Source organism: Panthera leo, chromosome A2 (genome assembly GCF_018350215.1).
Source record: "Panthera leo isolate Ple1 chromosome A2, P.leo_Ple1_pat1.1, whole genome shotgun sequence".
Classification (NCBI taxonomy): Eukaryota; Metazoa; Chordata; class Mammalia; order Carnivora; family Felidae; genus Panthera; species Panthera leo.
This window is the reverse complement of record NC_056680.1, coordinates 12,436,781-12,456,582: the sequence shown is the minus strand read 5'-3', so window position 1 is coordinate 12,456,582 and position 19,802 is coordinate 12,436,781. Positions and strand designations below refer to the sequence as shown.

The 19,802-nt window shown below is 62.5% G+C and overlaps 2 protein-coding genes across 3 annotated transcripts in view; both read right to left on the bottom strand.

Annotated features, from left to right (window-relative positions):
• Positions 1-743: 743 nt before the first annotated feature.
• On the bottom strand, positions 744-2,831 carry F2RL3 (F2R like thrombin or trypsin receptor 3). 2 transcript variants are annotated; one of them, XM_042927481.1, is made up of 3 exons: positions 2,675-2,831; positions 1,426-2,396; positions 744-965 (listed from the first exon to the last, which is right to left on the bottom strand). In XM_042927481.1, exons 1-3 carry the CDS (start codon positions 2,781-2,783, stop codon positions 840-842), a joined length of 1,206 nt encoding a protein of 401 aa, XP_042783415.1. In that variant the 5' UTR covers positions 2,784-2,831; the 3' UTR covers positions 744-839. The 2 variants fall into 2 exon arrangements, with proteins under 2 accessions (XP_042783415.1, XP_042783416.1); XM_042927482.1 differs by having other exon boundaries at positions 878-965; positions 1,313-2,396; positions 2,675-2,806.
• Positions 2,832-6,764: 3,933 nt separating this feature from the next.
• The window catches only part of SIN3B (SIN3 transcription regulator family member B), a 37,544-nt gene continuing 24,506 nt past the window's right edge, over positions 6,765-19,802 (bottom strand). The window contains exons 10-19 of the mRNA XM_042928814.1: positions 19,285-19,401; positions 17,889-18,127; positions 16,959-17,142; positions 14,105-14,708; positions 13,750-13,919; positions 10,759-10,932; positions 10,422-10,514; positions 9,307-9,401; positions 8,868-9,072; positions 6,765-8,728 (exon numbers count right to left, since the gene is read on the bottom strand). Of these exons, the coding sequence (XP_042784748.1) occupies positions 8,498-8,728; positions 8,868-9,072; positions 9,307-9,401; positions 10,422-10,514; positions 10,759-10,932; positions 13,750-13,919; positions 14,105-14,708; positions 16,959-17,142; positions 17,889-18,127; positions 19,285-19,401 (2,112 nt within the window). The 3' untranslated portion in view covers positions 6,765-8,497. The remainder of the gene's footprint in view (positions 8,729-8,867; positions 9,073-9,306; positions 9,402-10,421; positions 10,515-10,758; positions 10,933-13,749; positions 13,920-14,104; positions 14,709-16,958; positions 17,143-17,888; positions 18,128-19,284; positions 19,402-19,802) is intronic.

Here is a 19,802-nt window from a genome sequence, read left to right as displayed (position 1 = left end):
TTACACTTCCCCAGGTTCCTGTGCACGTGAATGTGTCCTGGGACTGCCTGCCCTCTGGCTCATTCTTCCCCAGACCAGAGACAATATGGGCCCCGGTGGGGAGCCCCGGTTTGGCCCCCACTTCCCTCTGCCTTGGGGAGCTTGCTTACCCCCAGACGCAGTGCCCCGTGCTGCTCTCTGGGAGGCAATGGCCGTCCTTCCCCATGTGGTGCCCTCCTCTAAGTCTGTTCAGAACGGCTCAGGCCCGGGGCAAACAGCTGGGAGGGGGGGGGGGTCACAGGGCTACAGCCCTCACCCCCCAGGCCCACACTATCCACCTTCCAGTCACCTGCGCATCTGATCCTGGAGTCGTAGGGGACATTAGCATCAAGAAGGGGTACCTTGGGGTGAAGGGAAGGGGGGCCATCTGGCAGCGACAGTAGGAGACTTGAGTCCTGTGGATCCTGAGGAGTGGAATGGGGGCCTCCACGGTGATTATTCAGGAGACCCCACCCCCAAACCCTGGAGCCCATGCCAGAGCTCGACCGGGGGCTTTTAGGAAGGAGGATGGCCCACCAGCCTCCTGGCGGGGGGGAGGGGGGGGGGTCCCGCAGCAGGTGCAGGACAGCATTGGCCTTACCTCCTCGGCCCCACCTTGGACAAGGTGGGGGGGGCTGGCTGGGCCTGGGAATATTCATTAAACCCCTGTATTCGTTTCCTGGGGTTGCTGTAGCCAAATACCACAAAACAGGTGACTTAAAACGGTAGAACTTTATTCTCTGACGGTTGCGGAGGCCAGAAGTTTGAGACGCGGGCGTGGCCAGGGTTGGCTTCTTCTGGGGGCTCCACGGGAGAGTGACTCAGGCTGCTGTCCCGGCCTCTGTGGCCTCTGTCGGTCGTGGGGCTCCTTGGCTGTGGCTACGTCCCCCCAGTGTCTGTCCTCGTGGTTGTATGGCCTTCTTCCCTGTGTGTATCTTTGCCCTCTTCTATTTATTTTCATTTTTTATTTTGATTTATTTGAGAGAGAGCAAGTGCGAGTGGGGGAGGGGCAGAGGGAGAGAGAGAGAAAGAGAGAATCTTGAGCAGGCTGCACACTCAGTGTAGAGCCTGACGCAGGGCTCCATCCCGTGACCCGGGGATCACGACCTGAGCCAAAATCGAGTCGGCTGCTCAGCCGACCGAGCCACCCAGGCACCCCCCCACCCCGTCCCCTTCTTGCAAGGACACCAGGCCCACCAGATGACTATTTCCAAACAAGCTCACCTTTAGAGGTTCCCGGTGCATGTGATCCCGGTTCGACCCCGTGCCGCGCCGCCCCCCCCATCTGACCCACCTTCCAAGGGGCCATCACACGAGCGAGGTGGACCGGGTGCCGGTGCCCGGGGTGCCCCCCTCCCTGGAGGCCGTCGAGGCGCCTGGAGCCCAGCAGAGCAGCCCCTCCCGCACCTTGTCCCTGAACTCGGCAGACACGTAGTAGTAGACGAAGGGGTCCACGCAGCTGTTGAGGGTGCTGAGCGCCAGGCTGGGCACGTAGGCGGCATACAGGTTCCCCCAGGCGTCCGGGCCGGGGTCCGAGTAGTGCAACAGCAGCAGCGCGTTGCTGGGCACGAAGAAGGCCACGGCCGAGGCCAGCACCAGCGCTGTCAGCCTCCGCGCGGGCCTGTAGCGCCGGCCGCCGGCCGCCAGCGTGCACAGCGTGGCCCCGTAGCTCAGCAGCATGGCCAGCACGGGCAGGAAGCAGCCGAGCACGGCCAGGCAGATGAAGACGGGCCGCCAGTAGGAGGCCTGAGCGCCCACGGGCAGCACGTCGTGGCACAGCACGCGGTCCGAGTGCGGCAGGCGGAAGGTCTGCCGCTGCAGCGCCAGGGGCAGCGCCACGGCGAAGGCCGCCAGCCAGGCCACGGCGCAGAGCCCGGTGGCCAGGCGCCAGCCCCGCAGGGTGAGGGCCCGGAGCGGGTGCACCACGCCAAGGTAGCGGTCCAGGCTGATGGCGGCCAGCAGGAGCACGGAGCCGTACATGTGGCCGTACAGCCCGGCCGTGCTCAGGCGGCAGGCGGCCTCGCCGAAGGGCCAGTGCTGGTCCCGCAGGTGGTAGGCGACGCGCAGGGGCAGCGTGAAGGCCAGCAGGAGGTCGGCGACCGCCAGGTTCATCAGCAGCACGGTGGAGGGCAGCCGCGGCACCCGTGTGGCCAGCACCCACAGCGCCAGGCCGTTGGCGGGGAGCCCGACCAGCAGAGTCAGCCCGTAGAGCGCGGGCACCAGCCTCGTGGGCACCCAGCCCAGCAGCAGCGCCCGAGAGCCGTCCGAGACCTCCACCTCGTCGCTGCTGTTGGCCCAGGGCCGGCCGGGGAAGCTGCGCAGTTTGGGCGGGAGAGGGGTCCCCTCCCGGGGCCCGGGCGGGGGCCCCGGTGTGTCGGCTGCGGGGGGGAAGGGGATGAGAGGCGTTGAGAGTCTAACCGCCACCCCCACTCCCCACCGCCCGGCCGGTGGTGCGGCTCCCGAGGGGGCCGGAGTCCAGGCCCCGGCTCTCAGGAGCCCCCAGCTCGGTGGGTCAGAGCCGGACGCAGACGCCCCCGGCCCCGTGTGGGCCCAGGGCTGGGCTGGAGGCCCCTCTCCACCCCCACCCGCCACCTATTTCCCCCTCATCGACTCTAGGCCTGCCCCCGGTCCCAAGACGGGGCCCACGGTCACTCACCATCACCTCCCCCCGTGCTCCCCAACTCGTCGTAAGTGAGGTGGGTCTGAGTGCCATCTTCCAGGCTGAACCCCAGCACCAGGGGCCACAGCAGCAGAAGTAGGCACATGCTCCGAGACGACACCGGCTGCTCTGGGCTGCGGCCGGCTGAGCTCGGGCTTCCTGCCCAGCTGGACCCCCACCCCCAGCTTCCTGAGTGCCAGTGGAGGAGTGGACACGGCCTGGTGAGATAAACCAGCCCCTGCCCCCACAAGCCCATGGCAGGCTCCCGGCGTGGCCCGAGGAGTCCCGGTGGCTGGGGTCACTCAGTGATGCACAGGTGCCTCATGGGGTCCAGGTGCTGGGCCGGCGGGACGGGGGAGGAGGCTCCAGGCTGCAGTCCCCGCCCCCTCAGCACCCGTTGGGCCCAGAAAGCCTCTGTGGGCCCAGTGGCCGCTTCCCGCCGTCTAGTCACATCTGCAGCCACCGTTCCCACGACGGCCCTCTGGGTCGCATCCCCAGTTGAGGGCTCTTGGCCCTTCCCGAAGCCCCCCCACCCCTCACCTCCTGTCTGTGGCTGGCTGGCCCAGAGCCCTGCCTCCCCAGGTCAGAGGTCAGAGCAGGTGAGTGATTCTCCTCTCCTCCAAGCACCCCAGGTCCTCGGTGGGGGCTGCCCTGCTTGTTGCTGCCTCACTCACACCCCTGCACTGTCCCCTGGGCGGGCGGGCACCAAGTGAGGTGCGGAGAGGGGAAGGCACTCTTGTGAGTCTGGGGTCTGCTGAGGGTGTCTGAGGGGGTCTTGGTCCTCAGCCTGGACCCACGATGCTGACCACGTGCTACCCTGGGGTGCCTGCTTCTGGGAGGTGCCCATCCCTGGCTCTCGAAGCCCCTTCTGCTCCCGTCCTGGCTCCACCTTCAGCCTCAGGGGGCCCCTGAGGATGGTCGTGGCCATATCTGAGCCTGAGAGTGGTGGCCGGGCCAGCCCAGGAGAGAGGGCCCCCCAACCACCCCCACCCCGCTCTGGCCCCTCCACGTCCCTGCACTGAGATGGGGGCCCACTGTGCAGATGAAGACACTCAGAGGGGCTCAGAGGGGAGGGTAGTCCTCTCTTCTACACACAACCCCCCCCCCCCCAGATGTCCCTCTAGGGAGAGGCCTCGACCATCGTGCCCTGGGGAGCTCCGCACTGGGGGTTCTTGACCTGTGTGGTCAGGGTCCGGCCACAGTGGCGGCAGGGGGGTGTGGTCTGAGAGCAGGGGGACCCTGAGGGGCGGTGGGGGTCGAGGGAGACGAACTAGGAGTGGGAGAAGGAGTGCGATGTGGCCGTGTTCTGGTGTGGCGAGCCTTAATCTAGCCACACACTTGAGGTCTCAGGGACCAACCAGGAAGTGACTGAGCAGTCCTGGACAGAGTCAGTGCAGCTGAGGGTGAGATGCTGAGGTCCCTGCCCCCAGCCCGGGGAGGGTTGGGGGGACCGAGGCCTGGAGAGTTCCCCCTGGGACAGGGTCTCAGCCAGGAGTCTCTTCCATTTCCAAGCTTTTCCCACCGGTACCGGTGACAAATTCAGCCCCATGCCTACGTCTCTTGGCAACTCATGACCCGTGTCACTCTCAGGGCGCAGGGAAACCCGGATGAGGACCCCCAGTGGCCCTGCAGGAGCAGAGCAGCGAGCCCGTTGGGGGGGAGGCTGGGGGCTGGCAGCTGGGCGACTCTGGGGCAGGGCCGAGCCCCCAAGGGGGGAGGCTTGTGTCTGGACATTGAAGGCAGGCACACATGTGCAGGAAGTGAGTGGCTTTACGGGGTATTCCCAGCAGCACGGAGGCGGGGAGGCCCATCACGGGAAAAACCTGGTGCCAGCAGAAGGGGGCAGACCCCCCCACCCCCCGACACAGAAGGTGCAGGACCACCCACCACGGCGAGGCACTTTCTGGGTGGGGTTGGGGGGCGGGGCTGGGGGCAGCTGCCTTTGGGGAGAAGGATTTGGGTGCCGACTTTCCCCCTTGTGCTTTTTTGTACTGTTGGAATCTTCTCTATCCTCTGTCCCTTTCCATACAAACATTTTTGAACAATGTTCATTTTTGAGAGTGTGCACGAGTGGGGGAGGGGCAGAGAAAGCGGGGGACAGAGGATCTGAAGCGGGCTCAGCGCTGACGGCGGAAAAACATTTTTAAAAAGGCGGAACAGCAGCTTGAAAAAGAAAGGAAAATCTGACCCAAGCTACGCTACCATGGGGGTGGACCTCGAGAACACTGTCACTCATGCCGAGTGAGATAAGCCAGGCACGAAAGCATAAATACTGCGTGATCCCACTGATAGGAGGTCCCTCAAGTGGTCAGATTCATAGAGACAGGAAGTAGGAGCGTGAGTGCCAGGGGCTGGGGGAGGAGGACGGGGAGCCAGTGGTTAACGGGGACAGAGTTCCATTTTGGAAGACGAAGCGTCCTGGGGATGGGTGGTGGGGCTGGTGGCCCAAAGCCCCTCAGCTGGACACGTACCATGGCTAACTTTTGTGCGTATTTTAATACAATGAAAAACTGATTTAAAATGGTGGGTGGAGAAAAGCAGTCAGATCCGAGTCGGCAGCTGGTCCTGGATTTCTTCAGCCTCCAGCCCCGCCTGGACCCCCAGGAGCCCCCAGAGCCTGTCCTGGCCGGGCTCACGGTCTCTAGTGGAAGCTGGAGGTCAGTGCATCTCCTGACCAGTTAAGAGATGCCTCGGGTCCTCCCAATACGACGCTTCTCGGGGTACCATCTTCGTGCAGATTGTGATTTCTTTATGTTGTGCTTTGGAGGCAGGTGGGCGCCCACCTGAAAAGCAACTTGCTTTTCAGAACAATCGGCCTCCTTCTCGGCCAGGACATCAGGGGTAAAGTGCTGCTTAGACCTTGCAAGATAGCCAGTGAGACAAACACCTCATTAAGGACAGAATAAATAAGAAATGTTCACGAGGCCCCACCGGACCCCCGCCCCTCACCTCCCTAAGCATCACACGCCTGCTCCCTCCACCACTGCTCCCTCCACGACGACTGGGGAAGGGAGGGCAGCCTACGAGCACTCCCCAGACGTGAAGGATTTAGGGAGGGGGTGCAGGGTGGTTAGGACACAGGGCTGGCTCTTCCTTACTGTGGCATAACCAGCTGCTGCGGACACAGTGGCTTGGAATAACGGGTCCTTCCGTGGGTGAGGAGTCCGGGCACGGTGGGTTGGTTCCCTGCCCAGGGCCCCACCAGGCTGCAGGCTAGGTAGGTGTCCCCAGGGCCAGGTCCGTCCACATCAGTACGGGTCGTGCCCCCTTCCCAACGGGGCCAGCAGAAGACCCTCTCCGCTTTCTCCTTCGGGAGCCTGATCACAGCCAGAGGCCCCTCCCACTCCTGGGGCCGGGTGCCCGGCCCGGAAGATGCCACGGCTTGCACCCCAGGACCTGCCCCCCCCTCTCCCCGTCAGGACGCCCCTCCCAGAGCTTCTGACCGGATGGCCGGTCTATGGGCACAGAGGGCCCTGGATTCTGGGCTCGAGGCAGGAGGAATCTGGGACAGTAACAAGCCTCGCTCACCCAACTCCCCGGGAGCCCTGGCTCTCTGGAGGGGGAGTCGTGCAGCACCAGGGGCGTTGTGTGTGGGGGGGTACCCATGGGCAGAGGGGGCCCCTGGAAGGTACCAACGGCCACTCGGGGAGGCTGGGGACACCACCTGGGAGAGGACTGGTCAGGTGGGCAGCGCGGACTTAGCTCGGAACTGAGAGGTGAGGCCTGGCGGTGGGCACTGAGGGGGAGGGGAGGGGAAACACCCCCCGCTGGCTCGCCGGGGCCGGGCGGGTGGAGGAAGCTCAGCACGAACACCACTGTCTTTAAATTAGGTTTCCCTCGCACCACGCTGAAGGCAACACCTCTCCTTTCTACTGACTACGAAAACTGAGTTGGGAACGAACGTTCCAGAAAACTCAGGGCGGGGAGACACCCACGGGGGGGGGGGGCGGGGGGCGCGGATCAGGACCTTCCTGCGGAGGTGGTGTCGGGGAGGGTTCCGCACTTGGTGTTTGGGAACCACTGGAGCACAGGTGCAGACGCCCCCTGTGGGTTCGCTGACAAGAAATGACTGAGGGCGTCTCACAGATTTAGGTCAATATTTAATATTTAACTTTAATGTGCAAATAAATAGAAAAGGAAAACTACATTCAAAACAGCTGCAAAGGAAGTACAAGCCCCGGAAGAGAAATTCTTCAGAAACAGAAGAGACGCTCCCTAGAAGCATGCAGGGTGGGGCTCGGTGGGGTCTGGCCCGCACCCCAGGCCCACGCGGAGGCACGGAAGGGGCCGCGGGCTCCCGGGGAGGATGGCTGCCGAGAGGGTCTGGTTCAGGAATTCCGAAAGTTCCCTTCTTACAAAAAACAAGGATGTGGACAAAGTGCCTGGCACGCTCGAGCAAACACGGGCTGGGAGACCCTGGGCAGACACACCGGCCTTGGACTCGCCCAGGCCCCGAGTCAGAGGCTTTGCAAACCTTGAGTTCCACAGGTAACTTCTAGAAACTTCTAGAAACACATCTCCACTTCCCAGAACGGCGGATTTGGCACAGCGCAGGTTTAGGGGGTGAGGGCTGCCGCCGGGCAGAAACGAGGCCGCAAGGAGACGGTTCCGGGCCCCCGTTGGTTGATCCCACTCTGATGGTGCCGGGAGCCCGGCCAGGGCCCCTCACGGTGCAAGGATTTTAAAGAGCCGGTCCCCAGCCCGAACCGCTCAGCATTCGTGGCCCAGAAGGCCTTGGACGCCTCTGCGGGACAGCTGCCTCAGCCCCTCGCGCCCACACCCTCTCCCGGAGGTGGCCGCAGGTAGGGCGGCAGCGTTAAGGGCACAACTGCAGAATTCCACGAGGGCTCTACTGCCCAAGAAACGGTGGGACGCGGCTGACTGCAAAAGTTACAACCACTAAGAGAGCTTATGAATAAATACGTGTGTGCATATATATATTTCTAGAAGGGCCATCCTAGGTACACGACCGCACCCCAGGTGTGGGGCCACGTGAGCCCGGCGGGAGTTGCAGGCTGAGCCCCTCCCCTCAAGAGCCCGCAGTGTGGCCACCAGGACAACACAGGGTCTGGAGTCTCATTTTTTCCAGACTGGGTTCTTCCAGACAGTTCTGGTGCCGCCTGCCCACTCCGCATCTTGACGTCAAAGCAGGATCTCAACGGTTTGGCCGAAAGGGCTCTTCCTGGTCTCAGAGTGACCAAGGACCCCAAGCCTCAGCCGGGCCGAGCCCGTGCCCAAACTATCAGATGCAGGCATGGCCCAGCTTAGGAAGTTTCCAGAAGTTCTCAGAACCATTCAGGAAGGACATGCTTTTCAAGCAGGTCCGCCCAGGCCCAACTCCTTCGATGCTGGGGTCTCCTGAACGCCGACTCCCTCCCCCTCCCCCAACACGCCCAGCACAGTTCATCGCTGACTCTCCCAGACGCCGTGGGGACAGAGGACTGGAGGTGCCCCCCCACCCGGGGATTTGGCACGTGTGATGGAAGGCGGTCCAGCAGGTGCATGAGCGCAATCACTCGCTCCCTGGCCGGCGTGTCGATCTTCCCCCTTCCGACAGGGACTGAGCCCCCAGAGTTCGGGTGCAGGAAGGGTTCGGGTTTGGCACAGAACGGGCCCCAAGGAAGCAGGGGAGCCAGAGGGACGGCAGCTCGGGGCCACGAGCTAGCGCAGCCCCGCCCTTCTCCGGAGCTCGTGGCCTGTAGCAGCAAGGCTGAGGGACGCTCGGCCCCCTCAGGTCGTTGATCAGAGCGCCCCCGAGGGACACCCGGGCCGAGGGAGTGGCCGCGCCGAGCCGCGGGGTCACGGCGCCCACGCGGCGAGTCAGGGGGAGGCGGGGCGGCGGCTGTACTGCACTCGGTAGCGGGTCACGGGCAGGCCGTGCACGTGCGCCGTCTCACACAGCGTCTTGCAGGGCACCATGTCCTCGTCCTCCTCGCCCATCAGCCAGTCCTGCACCAGGCCGGCCGCCTCCACCGTCACGTTGTCCTCCAGCCAGCGGCCGTGCCACTCCTCGAAGTGCCGGTGGTGCCGCAGCAGAACCAGGGGCTGCACCTGCGCGAGGGGGCGGGGGGGGGGGGGGGGGGGGGGGGGCGGTCAGCCGCGGGCCGCGTCTCGGGGGCCCCGGCACCCCCCGCACGGCCACGGGCCGCGCCCCAGGGTCCCCGGCCGTGGGCGGGGGCGGAGGGGGCACCTGCTTGGCCCGGCAGAGGGTCCCGCGGCGGTACATGTAGTCCTCGGAGTTGACGATGAACATCATCTTGTGGGTGCTGAGCTTGAAGCGGCAGTCCACGTTGCAGGCGCTCTCCACCCCGACCAGCCGCTTCCAGGAGGTCTTGGCCTCGCCGCGCAGGGCGCGCACCTGCTCACACTGCCACCTGCGGAACTTCTTGAGGTTCCTGGAGGCGAGAGGACGCGCAGGCTGGGACCCCTCACGACCCGCAGGCATCGGGAGACGCCGACCTCCCAGGGGTCGGAGAGAGGCAAACTGAAGCGACGAAAGCCACACACGCCCCCCCACCGAACCCTTCCGTGCGGTGAAAAGTAAAAGCCGGTCGGGCCCTGGTGCTGATGGCGGCGGGAGGGGCTGCCCGGGGCCCGCGGGAGGGAACCGCGTCCGGAGGGCCTCTCACCTCTGCAGGAACACGGGCTTCAGGAGGAAGCCCTCGGTGGGCGAGCTGGACGCCCCCTCGGTCCCCACGTACTGCTCCACGTACCGAGCCAGGTGCTGCGGGGAGAGGGAGGCGGGCCCGTGTCACTGGAGGCACAGACCTCTGTCACCGGACGCCCGGAGCTCAGGGGCGCTCAGGGACTTCGTCCCCGCCCCGCAAAGCTTGGGGAGGAGGGCAGCTCCCGGGGAGCCTGACGCGTGACGGAAAGCGCCAGACGGCAGCTGTGGATAAAGCACTCGTGTAGAGCCAGGAATTAGACGCTCGTGGCATCTCACGCTTACGTGGGTAAATCCCTGCCCGGTAATATCCCCGCCGTATCCGTCATGTGGCAAGCGCACACGGGTAACGGGGCCCTCACGCAGAGGACAGGGCGGTCTGGGGAGCAGGAACGACATCAAGACACGAGCAGCAGGGCAAGGGGGTGAGCAGGGGCCACAGGTCGGGGGTGGGCACGGCCTGCAGTGTCCAAGTGACCCTTTATCTGCTCCCACCCTGTGAGAGCCAGGGGCTCCTCCGGACTCAGGCCTTCTGGAGGCAACTTCTGGAAGGGGCCGGGTGTGCAGTCCCCACCCTGCGGGGAGGCCTGAAGCGTGCAGGGCGGGGTGCTGTGAGGATGCTTTCCCCCTCCCCCCGTCCCCCCCCCCCCCCCCCCCCCCGCCGGCCGTGGTGCTGGTGAAGGAGGCACCACGTGCAGCTCAGAGTGTGGGCCCGGGGATCTCTCCTCGGGTCGGGGACCAGGATCCAGCTCTCCGGCCCTCGTGCTTGGGAGTGAAGGGTCACACGCCACGGGGTCTGAGCGAGCATGTGGGCCGCGGGCCCAAGGGGGACCGGCCACGGTATTTGCAGCAGGTGGAAGAGCCAGGAGCAGGGTTTCAGGGGAGGACCGGCTCCCGACGGCACGTGTGCTGAGCATCCCCTCCGAGGCTTCCAAGGACAGCGTTCAGGCCGCACGGTGGGGCTTCTCCGGGTGGGCCTTCCGCAGCCTGTGCTCGGCCAGCGTGTGCACAGGGCTCGCGGGGGGTGGAGGTGGGGGCGCGGCGTGTACGAGGCGCAGAGCACGGGGCCACGGCTCTTACCTGGACCTCCACGGGGTCCTCCGTCTGGGCCTCCTCGGTGTCCAGAAGCTCGATGGTCATGACCACCTGCCCTGTGCGCTGCAGGAACATGACCTGGGGAAGAAGGAGGGTGAACGGCCCGACGCCACGGAAGAGCCCAGAACGAGGCCTGCGAGGTCATCGGTGATGGCCTCCCGCAGCCTCCAGGGGCCGAACAGCAGAAGCGTGTGGGATCAGGCAGGCGGGCGGCCGAGCGAGGGCCCAGGCCCAGCCCGGCTCTCGGGCCGCAGCGACGCGGCCCGTCCTCCCCCGCTGCGGGTGCCCTCCTCGCGGCCCCAGCCTCGCGTGAGCCCCTCACCTTGAAGCAGTTCTCGTCAGCCATGCACCGTTCGGCCTTCCACTGGTAGCTGGTCTCCCTGGAGGCACGGACACAGCGGGAGGACAGGTTCCCCCCCGCGGCGCCCCGCTTCTTCTCGTTCAGGTAGAGCTCCACCACCTTCAGGCAGACGTCGTCACTCACGAGGTGGTGCAGCTGGCAGGGAGGGAGAGCCAGTGGGTGCCCGGCGCGCGTGCCCCCAGGAGCGGGGAGGGGTGCGGCTGGAACCCCAGCCCCCGCCTCACCCGGAGAGGACGCCGGCAAAGCGCACGAGGTTGGGCGTGAAGGCCAGGGGCAGCCCGGCCCAGACCCACGAGCCCTGCCGGGGCACGAGAAACACACAGAAAAAAAACACAGAAGAAAAGGTGCCAGAGTGGGGACGGTAATTAAAGGTGCCACAGTGGCAAGTCACGTCTCCCTGAGCGTTCTGCTATAAACACAATTAGTTCTTTGAACCGCTATAAACACACTTGAAACCTTGAGGTTTAGGAGAAGGTGGGTAAGGGACGCGGCCGGGCGGCAGGTCGGACCGCGCAGGTGAGCCGGGGCCTCAGGGCACCAGCTGCGGTCCGGACAGGCTGCTACAGGCTCGGGGTTCGGGAGTCTTCCCCACATGCTGCTTTGTTGAATAAAGACACCGTGTGGACGCACTGAAGTCTCACACGATGCCTGTCACGTGACAAGTTCCCAGTGAACGTTGGCTGCTGGTAACCAAAACGGAGAGGAGTTCCACAGGAGACGTTTGTGGAAAGGATAATTAAACAAACAAACATTAATCAGAGTATCTGGTTTGGTCCAACCTCTAGGTGCTAAAGTCAAGGCTACTGTCCCCAGAGCTGTGGCCTGCCGGGGGCAGGCGGGACGCTCACCCTGGGGACGCGCACCCAGCCCTGTGACATCCCTGGCATCCCTGTCGCCCGGAGCTGTGCACAGGGCCCTGGGTGCTTGCTTCCTCTACACGCGTCTACAGAGGTCACGACCAGAGAGAGAGCCAGGAAAGGACAAAGACCCAGCCCGGCACACAGAGGGAAACGGGGAGGTGGCCAAAACCAAAAGGGTTAGTTAGGGTCTCAGAGCACGGGTGTCTGTGGTGATGCGTCCCAGCAGCCACCTAGAAGACGCAAAGCCCCCCGCTCATCAGTGGGGGAAAAGGTGGGCTCCACGGGGAAGGGCCAAACGGCACAGACAGGGCCCTCAAGCCAGGACGTCTGCACGGCCACAGAGGGACGCAAAGGCCCCACCCCACGAACCTTCAGGGAAATGCAACATAAGCCACAACAGTCACCACCGTTTGGCCCGCGAGGGTGGAGAGGCCACCGATCCTGAGCCCCAGGAAGGACTCCGTGCACCCCGGGCAGCCTGCCTGCGCCCCACCCCGGGCCGGGGGGAGTGGTGGAAATGAACAGATGGCAACTTCGAGGGTCTAAACAGGGGCTCATTCCCACCGTCCTTCCCAGCCAGAGGCGGAAGGGAGCTCAGGCATCTCGGCCGAGGAATGTCACAGAATCACACTGGCGGGGTGTGGCCAGATGCACACAGACACAAAGCTCAAAACCAGGGGCGTGGATGCCTGCAGGTCGGGGGGGGGGGGGGGCGCTGAAAGAAGGCAGCGCTGGGGCTGTTCGTGACCACCCACTGAGCCGCACGCGTGGGATCTGGGCACGCTTCTGTGCGTGTTCTACTTTGGCAGGAAAGGAAATGCCGTTTCTAGCAACTGTATCTGGGCAGGAGAGTTGGGACGCTACTTTCCTCGGCTTCTCTGCGGCTTTACAGCAAACAGCCTTACTCGATAAATAGGAAACAAAGTCAGGATGAACGACAACTGTTCTGGTGTAACTGAGCAGGACTAGCGTCCCAAGACCACATCTGACTCATCTGGGGTATTGCTGTGCATATTATCAGCATGACTGTTCTCTCTTGGTGACACTCAGCTCTGGGTGACTTTTGCTCTTATAAGCGATGCTAATAAATGTCCCCGATATTCTCCCTCCAGAAGTGGGCTACAATTTTTTTTTTTTTTTAATTAACTGATTTTTTTAGAGTTTATCTATTTTGAGAGAGAGAAAGAGTGAGCAGGAGAGGGGCAGAGAGAGGGAGAGACACAGAATCCCAGGCAGGTTCAAACCCACAAACCCTGAGATCATGACCTGAGCCGATACCAAGGGTGGGACACTTAACTGGCTGCCCCCGCCCCCGCCGGTGTCCCTGGCCTATGGTTCTTTACGTGTTGCCAAATTACCTTTAAGAAAGGTCTGTCGGGCACCCGGGGGGCTCAGTCGGTTGAGTGTCCAACTTCAGCTCAGGTCATGATCTCAAGGTCCGTGAGTTTGAACCCCATGTCGGGCTCTGTGCTGACAGCTCGGAGCCTGGAGCCTGCCTCAGATTCTGTGTCTCCCTCTCTCTCTGTCCCTCCCCCCTCACGCTCTGTCTCTCTCTCAAAAATAAACAAACAAAAAAAAAAGATCTGTCACCGAGGAGTCAAACGAATCCTTGTACACCCGTGTTCACAGCACTGTTCACAATCACCAAAAGGTGGCAACGAGCAAAGTGGCCACCCCCAGATGCGTGGACGGACGAGTACGGTCCCTCCACACGACGGGAGGCAGCCACACGAGGGAGCGAAGCAATGACACACATCACAACGTGGCTGAACCTGGAAAACACCATACGGAGTTTGAGAGAAGCCAGACACAAAAGGCCACGGCGTGGGATTCCATTTACATGAAACGCCCAGAGCAGGCAGATCCGCAGGGACAGAAGGCAGACTGGCGGTGGCCAGGGGCCGGGGGAGGGGCACGCGGTGGCCGCACGACACGGTGAGCGCACCGAATGCCACTGAACCGCATTTTGTGTTCCGTGAATTCCACTCCGCTGAAGCTACAAAGGAGAGGTGCTGCTGCCCTTGGGCCGACCGCGCAGCCTCTCCAGGAGGGGCCGCACCGTCCCTGTCGCCGCCTGCCCGCACCCGCTCACCTGCCTGGCGATGCTCTGCACCAGTTTGTCCATGGTGAAGCCCACGTAGGCGTGGATGGTGAACATCTCGCGCAGGGTGTCCTCGTACTGCGTGGGGTCGATGCTGCCCTCCAGCAGGCTCCGCACCATGTCCAGGAAGGCGGGGTAGTACTCCTCCAGCTCCACCTCGCCTGGGGGCGCGGGGGCCGCGGTCACCGGGGGCCAGACACGCGTGGGGCCCTCGCCTCCGGCCACCGGCTCCCTAACACCGGCCCAAGGTGCCGGGACGCATCCGACTGGCCGCCTGGCGCCACCCCCCCCGCCCGGCTGGTGGCCGCCAGCACCCGCGTGCCACCCCGGGGACCCCGGAGCTTACTTGGCTGCTTCAGCCGCAGCTCCATGGCGGGGTCGTTGCCCTTCTCCCGGCGGCCCTCACACAGCACCTTCTCCCTCTCCTTCTCCGTCCGATACTCCAGCAGCTGCTTCTGCGCCTGGCGGTAGATCTTGAGCAGCCGGGAGCACAGGGTCTGGTGCAGGCGCAGGAAGAAGTACCAGTTGTTGTTGGCGAAGAAGAGGCTGTACACGTCGTCCAGAGGCTTGTGCCGCTGTGGCGCCTGCTCGGTGGCGGGCGCCTCGCCCGCGGCCCCCTTCTCCTCCGGGGGACTGCTCTGCGGCCCGGGCGCCGGCTTCTTCCGGTCACCAGGCTCCGCGCTCTGCCCCTGGGGGCTGCCCCGGCCCTCGTCGGCGGAGTCCTCGGAGGCCCCCAGGTCCAGCTGCTGGGAGAAGAAGAGGCTGGGCACGAACTGGTGCACCAGCTGGTGGATGGTGCCCTGGTCCTCCTTCTGGATGGCCGGCTGCCGCTTCACGTAGTAGCTGATGAGGGCGGCGGCGTCCTCGAGGATCTGCCTGTCCTCGTACACGAAGATGAGGTGCGGCTCGCTGGAGGGGGCGCTACGGCCCTCCGAGTGCTGCTCCTGGTGCTGGGGCACAAGGGGGCCATCAGGCAGGAAGTGACCAGCTGGGGTGTCTGAGATGGGGCACCCAGGGCCACCGGGCTCTAACGGCATCACGCTCTGGTCTGGGTGCAGCCCACACCTCCTGCCTGCCCCGTCCCATTCAGCAGCCCGCTCCAACCACTGTCCTCTCTGGGTCCAGAGTGACTTGACCTATAGGAGTGCGGTCAGTCCTATCACATCACTCTGGGCCTTGCTGCACTGCTCATGACAGGACCCCGATCCCTGGCACATGGTCCTATGGCACCCGCCCCACCCAGCCTCTTTCGTTGCTCAGGGGTGCTGAGCTCCTGCTGTGTGCAGGACCTTTGAACGTGCCCCTCTGCTCTTTTGCCCTGGAAAACCAAAGCCCTGGGCTCACTCCTTCCCTCAGTCTTTATCCAGCTAACGACTTTTCTTCCTGCAAACCTGAAGACGGTCACACTTTGTCCAGACTGCCTCGAGCTGCCTGCCGATGTCAGCCCCCAACGACGCGCTCTCCTGGGTAGCACCCAGCCCCAGCCCCAAGGCTGATGAACCCAGGCTCTCAGAAGAAGTGAGCCTTGGGGTGCTTGAGTGGCTCAGTCAGTTAAGCATCCGACTCCAGCTCAGGTCATGATCGCGTGATTCATGGGTTCGAGCCCCACACCGGGATCTGTGCTGACAGCTCAGAGCCTGGAACCTGCTTTGGATTCTGTGTCTCCCTCTCTCTCTGCCCCTCCCCCACAGGCGCACACACCCACTCTCTCTCTCAAAAATAAATAAAGATGTTAAAAAACAAAAAAAATTTAAAAAAAAGAAAAAGTGAGCACGGATCCTCACCTCTGGGTGAGCAGTCCAGGGTGTAGCACTGAAGGGGCTCCCTGAACCACCACAGAGCAAGTGACCAACAGAAAACGGGTAGGCCCAGGACCGTGGCTTTCTGGGGTGGGCTCCCCATGTGTCCACCAGAGGTCAGGCTCCCTTAGTGACACTGAACTGTGCAGCAGCCCGAGCTCTCCTTCCCTCCGTGCCGGCGGGAGTCCTGGGAGCTGGCACACGGGTGGTGGGGACACTCAGCCCGTCTCCCGGCTCTGATGTGACCTCCTTCCTCCTGCTGCTTTTGGAGCCCCTCTCGTATCTGTGCCCCAGATGCCCTGGAAAATCTTTTTAACTCCTTTTCTCAGCGCAAGCTCCACGTGTGGAATACAGAACTGGTCTCTACTAAGCCACAATGCAGCGAGGGGCCGACCTCCCTACACACGAAGGGCCCGCACATGCGGAGCCTGCCAGGCTGGTGGGCCAACCTCGGGTCCCACACAGAGCGCTGGGCTCCTTTTCCCTCAGCCCCCAGGGAAAGAGCGAAGGAACTCTGTGGTGACTGAGGTTCGTCTCACGTGTCACCTCGTCAATTCTCATTCTGATGATGAACCGTGGGCCCTGCTGGGGCGGGGGGGTGGGGGGGGTGGTGGTGTTCTCAGGCCTTAAGGACCCACTCAAGGATCAGAGCAAGGAGACCAGATGACCTGCAGGTGGGCCCTACAGGGCCAAGGTGGCCCAGGGGAGGCAGGCAGGACAGAAGGGGCTTCGATCACAGGTTCTCACCAAGTCACTCACTCCCTGCACGAGTTTTTTTGATGCCTAAATCCTCAAAGCCTGGAGCTCAGCCCTGCCTCAGTTCTGTGGTGCAGGCCCCATGAGCCTGAATGTACCAAAGCTGGCAAAAAGGCACAGGCGAGCGGCTAGAGGCAGAGCCCTAGGGCCCGGACTCCTGTGGCTGGCTTTGGCAAGTGGCCACCTCTCGTGTCTCAGTTTTCTCACTGCTAAGACCAGGAAGATAATGGTACTGCATCATAAAGTCTGTACAAATTCTATGGAACGTTCCTTCTTAGGGTCTACCTGTGCCTGGCACACAGCTGGCAGCAGAGAAAGGAAAGCTGCTGTTACCATTTGCCTGAAGGAAGGTCGAGCAAGGCCCAGTGGGTAAGGAAGGAGGGAAGGGGAGGGAAGGAGGGGAGGGGAGGGAAGGAGGGGAGGGGAGAGCCCTTTGCCAGCAATGGCAGAACCGCTACAATCCAACCCCACCCCCGGACTAGCTCTAGGCTGAGTGCCACAGAAGCATCCATTCCAGCCCTACAAAGCCAGGGTGACGCTGGGGAAACAGAGGCACCGAGACCCAGCCACCTGCCTGAGACCGGAAGGGCCGGGAGCGGAGGGCCAGGACCACTTGCTGGCTCAGACCTGGGCAGAGGGCCTCACCTCGTCGTAGACACTCTCGATCTCATTGAGCAAGCTCTTGGAGCGGAGGGCCTTGGTGTCATTCTGTTTGAAGTTCACGGCCTGATGGTCCAGGGACTTGAGATATGCCTTCTCGTACTGCTCCCGCCAGATCTTGTTGAAGCCCTGCTGGGCCTCCCGCCACTCCTCCTCCTTGGCCTTCAGCCTGTGGGGTCAGAGGAGCTCAGCATGGGGACAACCAGGGGCACCCACCCGTCACCCCTGCGCGGGCAGCCTGACAGCCACCCACAGATCTAGCCGGGTGCATTCCTAACTCGGGACAGCCAGCCCCTGGCCTGGGCAGTGGGTTCTGTGCTGAACAAAAGAGGAAGGTGGGGAGCATGGGCTCTGTAGAAGCAATGTGGCTGCTTTTATGGTTTTTCAAATATCGCTGCCCTAGCACCTCTTCCCTGTCCTGGCCCATGGCCCTGACCACGCTCTGGGTAGTTGCTAGGTTAACTACTGGGCTCTCTTGCTTGACTGCAAGCCCCAAGAGAAGGGGCTCTGTCAGCCTCGCTCAGCTCTGCAACCCCAGGGCTGAGCACAGCATCTGGCCAAGGGCAGCCATTTAATTAATACCTGTTCACCAGGTCAGAAAGTTTTCCAAAATGTACTAGCATGTAAAAGGCAAGCGCTGCCATAGGACAATCCTATTTGTGCTTTAAAATAGCTCCTTTTCTCGTTTTGATGATTATGTGCATGGTGGAAAGTTCTAGAAGGACACAATTATTCCCAGTTGTGCTTTTCTCTCAAGAGTAGAACGGGGAAATGAAGAAAAGGCTGGAAACCACAGTAAGCCAGCCTGGGGCCCCGCTCCTCCCCCCCCCGCATCACACTGGGGACAAAGAGCACTAATGGGCTCCAGGGAACCTGCTTGCAGAGCAGGCGGGACAGCCAGAATCGGGAGGGCACCTTTTCAGGACGACAGGGACAGCAGTGACAGGGTTCTTCTTGAGGCTCTCGATGATCTCTGGAGCCTTGTCCCCATAAATACGGTGGATGGCACGGCGCTGGATCACCTCCGACGTGCCCCCCAGACAGTCATCCAGCCGGAACTTCTCCTGGTCCTCAGGCGCCATCCGGGAAAGCTTCTTCTGCACACTTTCCAACACACGGATCGTGGCCAGGTTGGTCTCCAGGACGACATCTAACTATGGAAAGGAAGGCAGGGGTGGGCTGTCGAGGGTGCGGGGGGCAGCGCAGTAGGGCCCCAGGGACAGGCGTGGGTCAGCAGAAGCGATGCTTGGACAGAACTAATAAACCTCCACGTCTCTGAGGGAGGATGACGAAAACCAGGAAGCGGCAGCGCCGACGCAGCTCCAGGGGCCTGGAGCACGCACAGCGGGTCACGTGGCTGGGGCGCGACCCCGGCAATGGTGAGAGCCAGGTGCTCACGGAACAGGACTCGTGGGCCTCTTACCACCGCGTGAACATCCCGCGGCTAGAACACGGGTGGACCCGTGAGAAGACGGAAACAGTTCCCGGGCTGACCCACTTCGGGGGCATCACAGGCAATAAAAAGGAAGGACTCACTGCGTACGCAGCCCCCCCACGTGACTCTCCGGGGCACGTGCTGACGGGGAGCCAGTCCCCAAAGGTCACACCCTGGGTGATTCCCCTTAGGAAAAAGTGCCAGAGCTGGAAGCCAGGTCAGGGGTTGCCAGGGGTCAAGCACAAGGTGGGGGAAGGAGGCGGGTAGGGCCATAAAGAGCAGCGCGACAGATCGCGGCGGTGGGGGAGCAGCGGAGTACCTCAGCGGTGGCGGGAATACGGGAACCTCCACGGGGGAGACCCCCACCCGGAGCTAAACACACGTGCCCACATACGCATGTGCACACACACAAATACAAGTTCAACGGTGGGGATGGGAATGAGGCCTCCGGGTGTGCCAGTGTCAACCTCCTGGCTGTGACGTTGTGCCAGATTTTACAAGCGGCGACCACTGGGAGGAGGGCACCCGGATCGCTTGCTGCACGTAAATACACAACGATCTCAACAAGCATTTCAATGAAAAAAATTAGAGTTAATTAATTAAATTCAAATACGCATATATTTAAAATGAAAAGGAACGGTACCATTTCCTAACCAGCGGGAAGGCGGAGGGGGCAGAAAAAGGACACTTTCAGGTGCTGCCCCCTGCTGGAAAGCGCTGGAATCCCTGCTACTCGGAAGGAGGGTGGGGAGGATCACCACGGACGCCTCCCAGGGTGGAGAGGGAGGAGGACAGACTAAAGCGCAGCTGGGGAGGAAGGCGCCACCCCGCGCCTCCCTGACCCCGGCCAGGACCCAGGGGTGCCAGCACACACACCTCGAAACGCTCGTCCTCACAGCGGTGCAGCTGCTCCTCGTAGGGGGTCTTCTTGGAACTGACGAAAGTGGAGTCCTCTGACCAGGAGGGGAAGGAGACCCAGGTGTCATTCAGCACCTGCACCAAGAGGAAACGCTGTGTGCCCAGTGCGGCAGGCCTCGGCGGCCAGGACGGTTTACTACGTCGTCCAGGGTAAAAGATAACGGAGACGAGAAATGGAATCCTAATTTCACAGGAAACCACTTTATCATACAAATGGCAACATTAATTTGAAAGTGAGTTTAAGACAAAACGTGACTTTGGTCAAGTAAACAAACCGTACTATTGCAGGGGTTGGCAAATGTTCTCTGTAAAGGGCCAGATACTAAACGTTTTAGGTTTGGCAGGCCATCCCGTCTGTCAGGACTATTCAACTCTGCCTCTGTCCTGCTAATGGCAGTCACAGGCGCTATGTAAATGAACGGGCATGTCTGTGTGCCAACAAAACTTTATTTACAAACACCGGCATGGGCCGGATT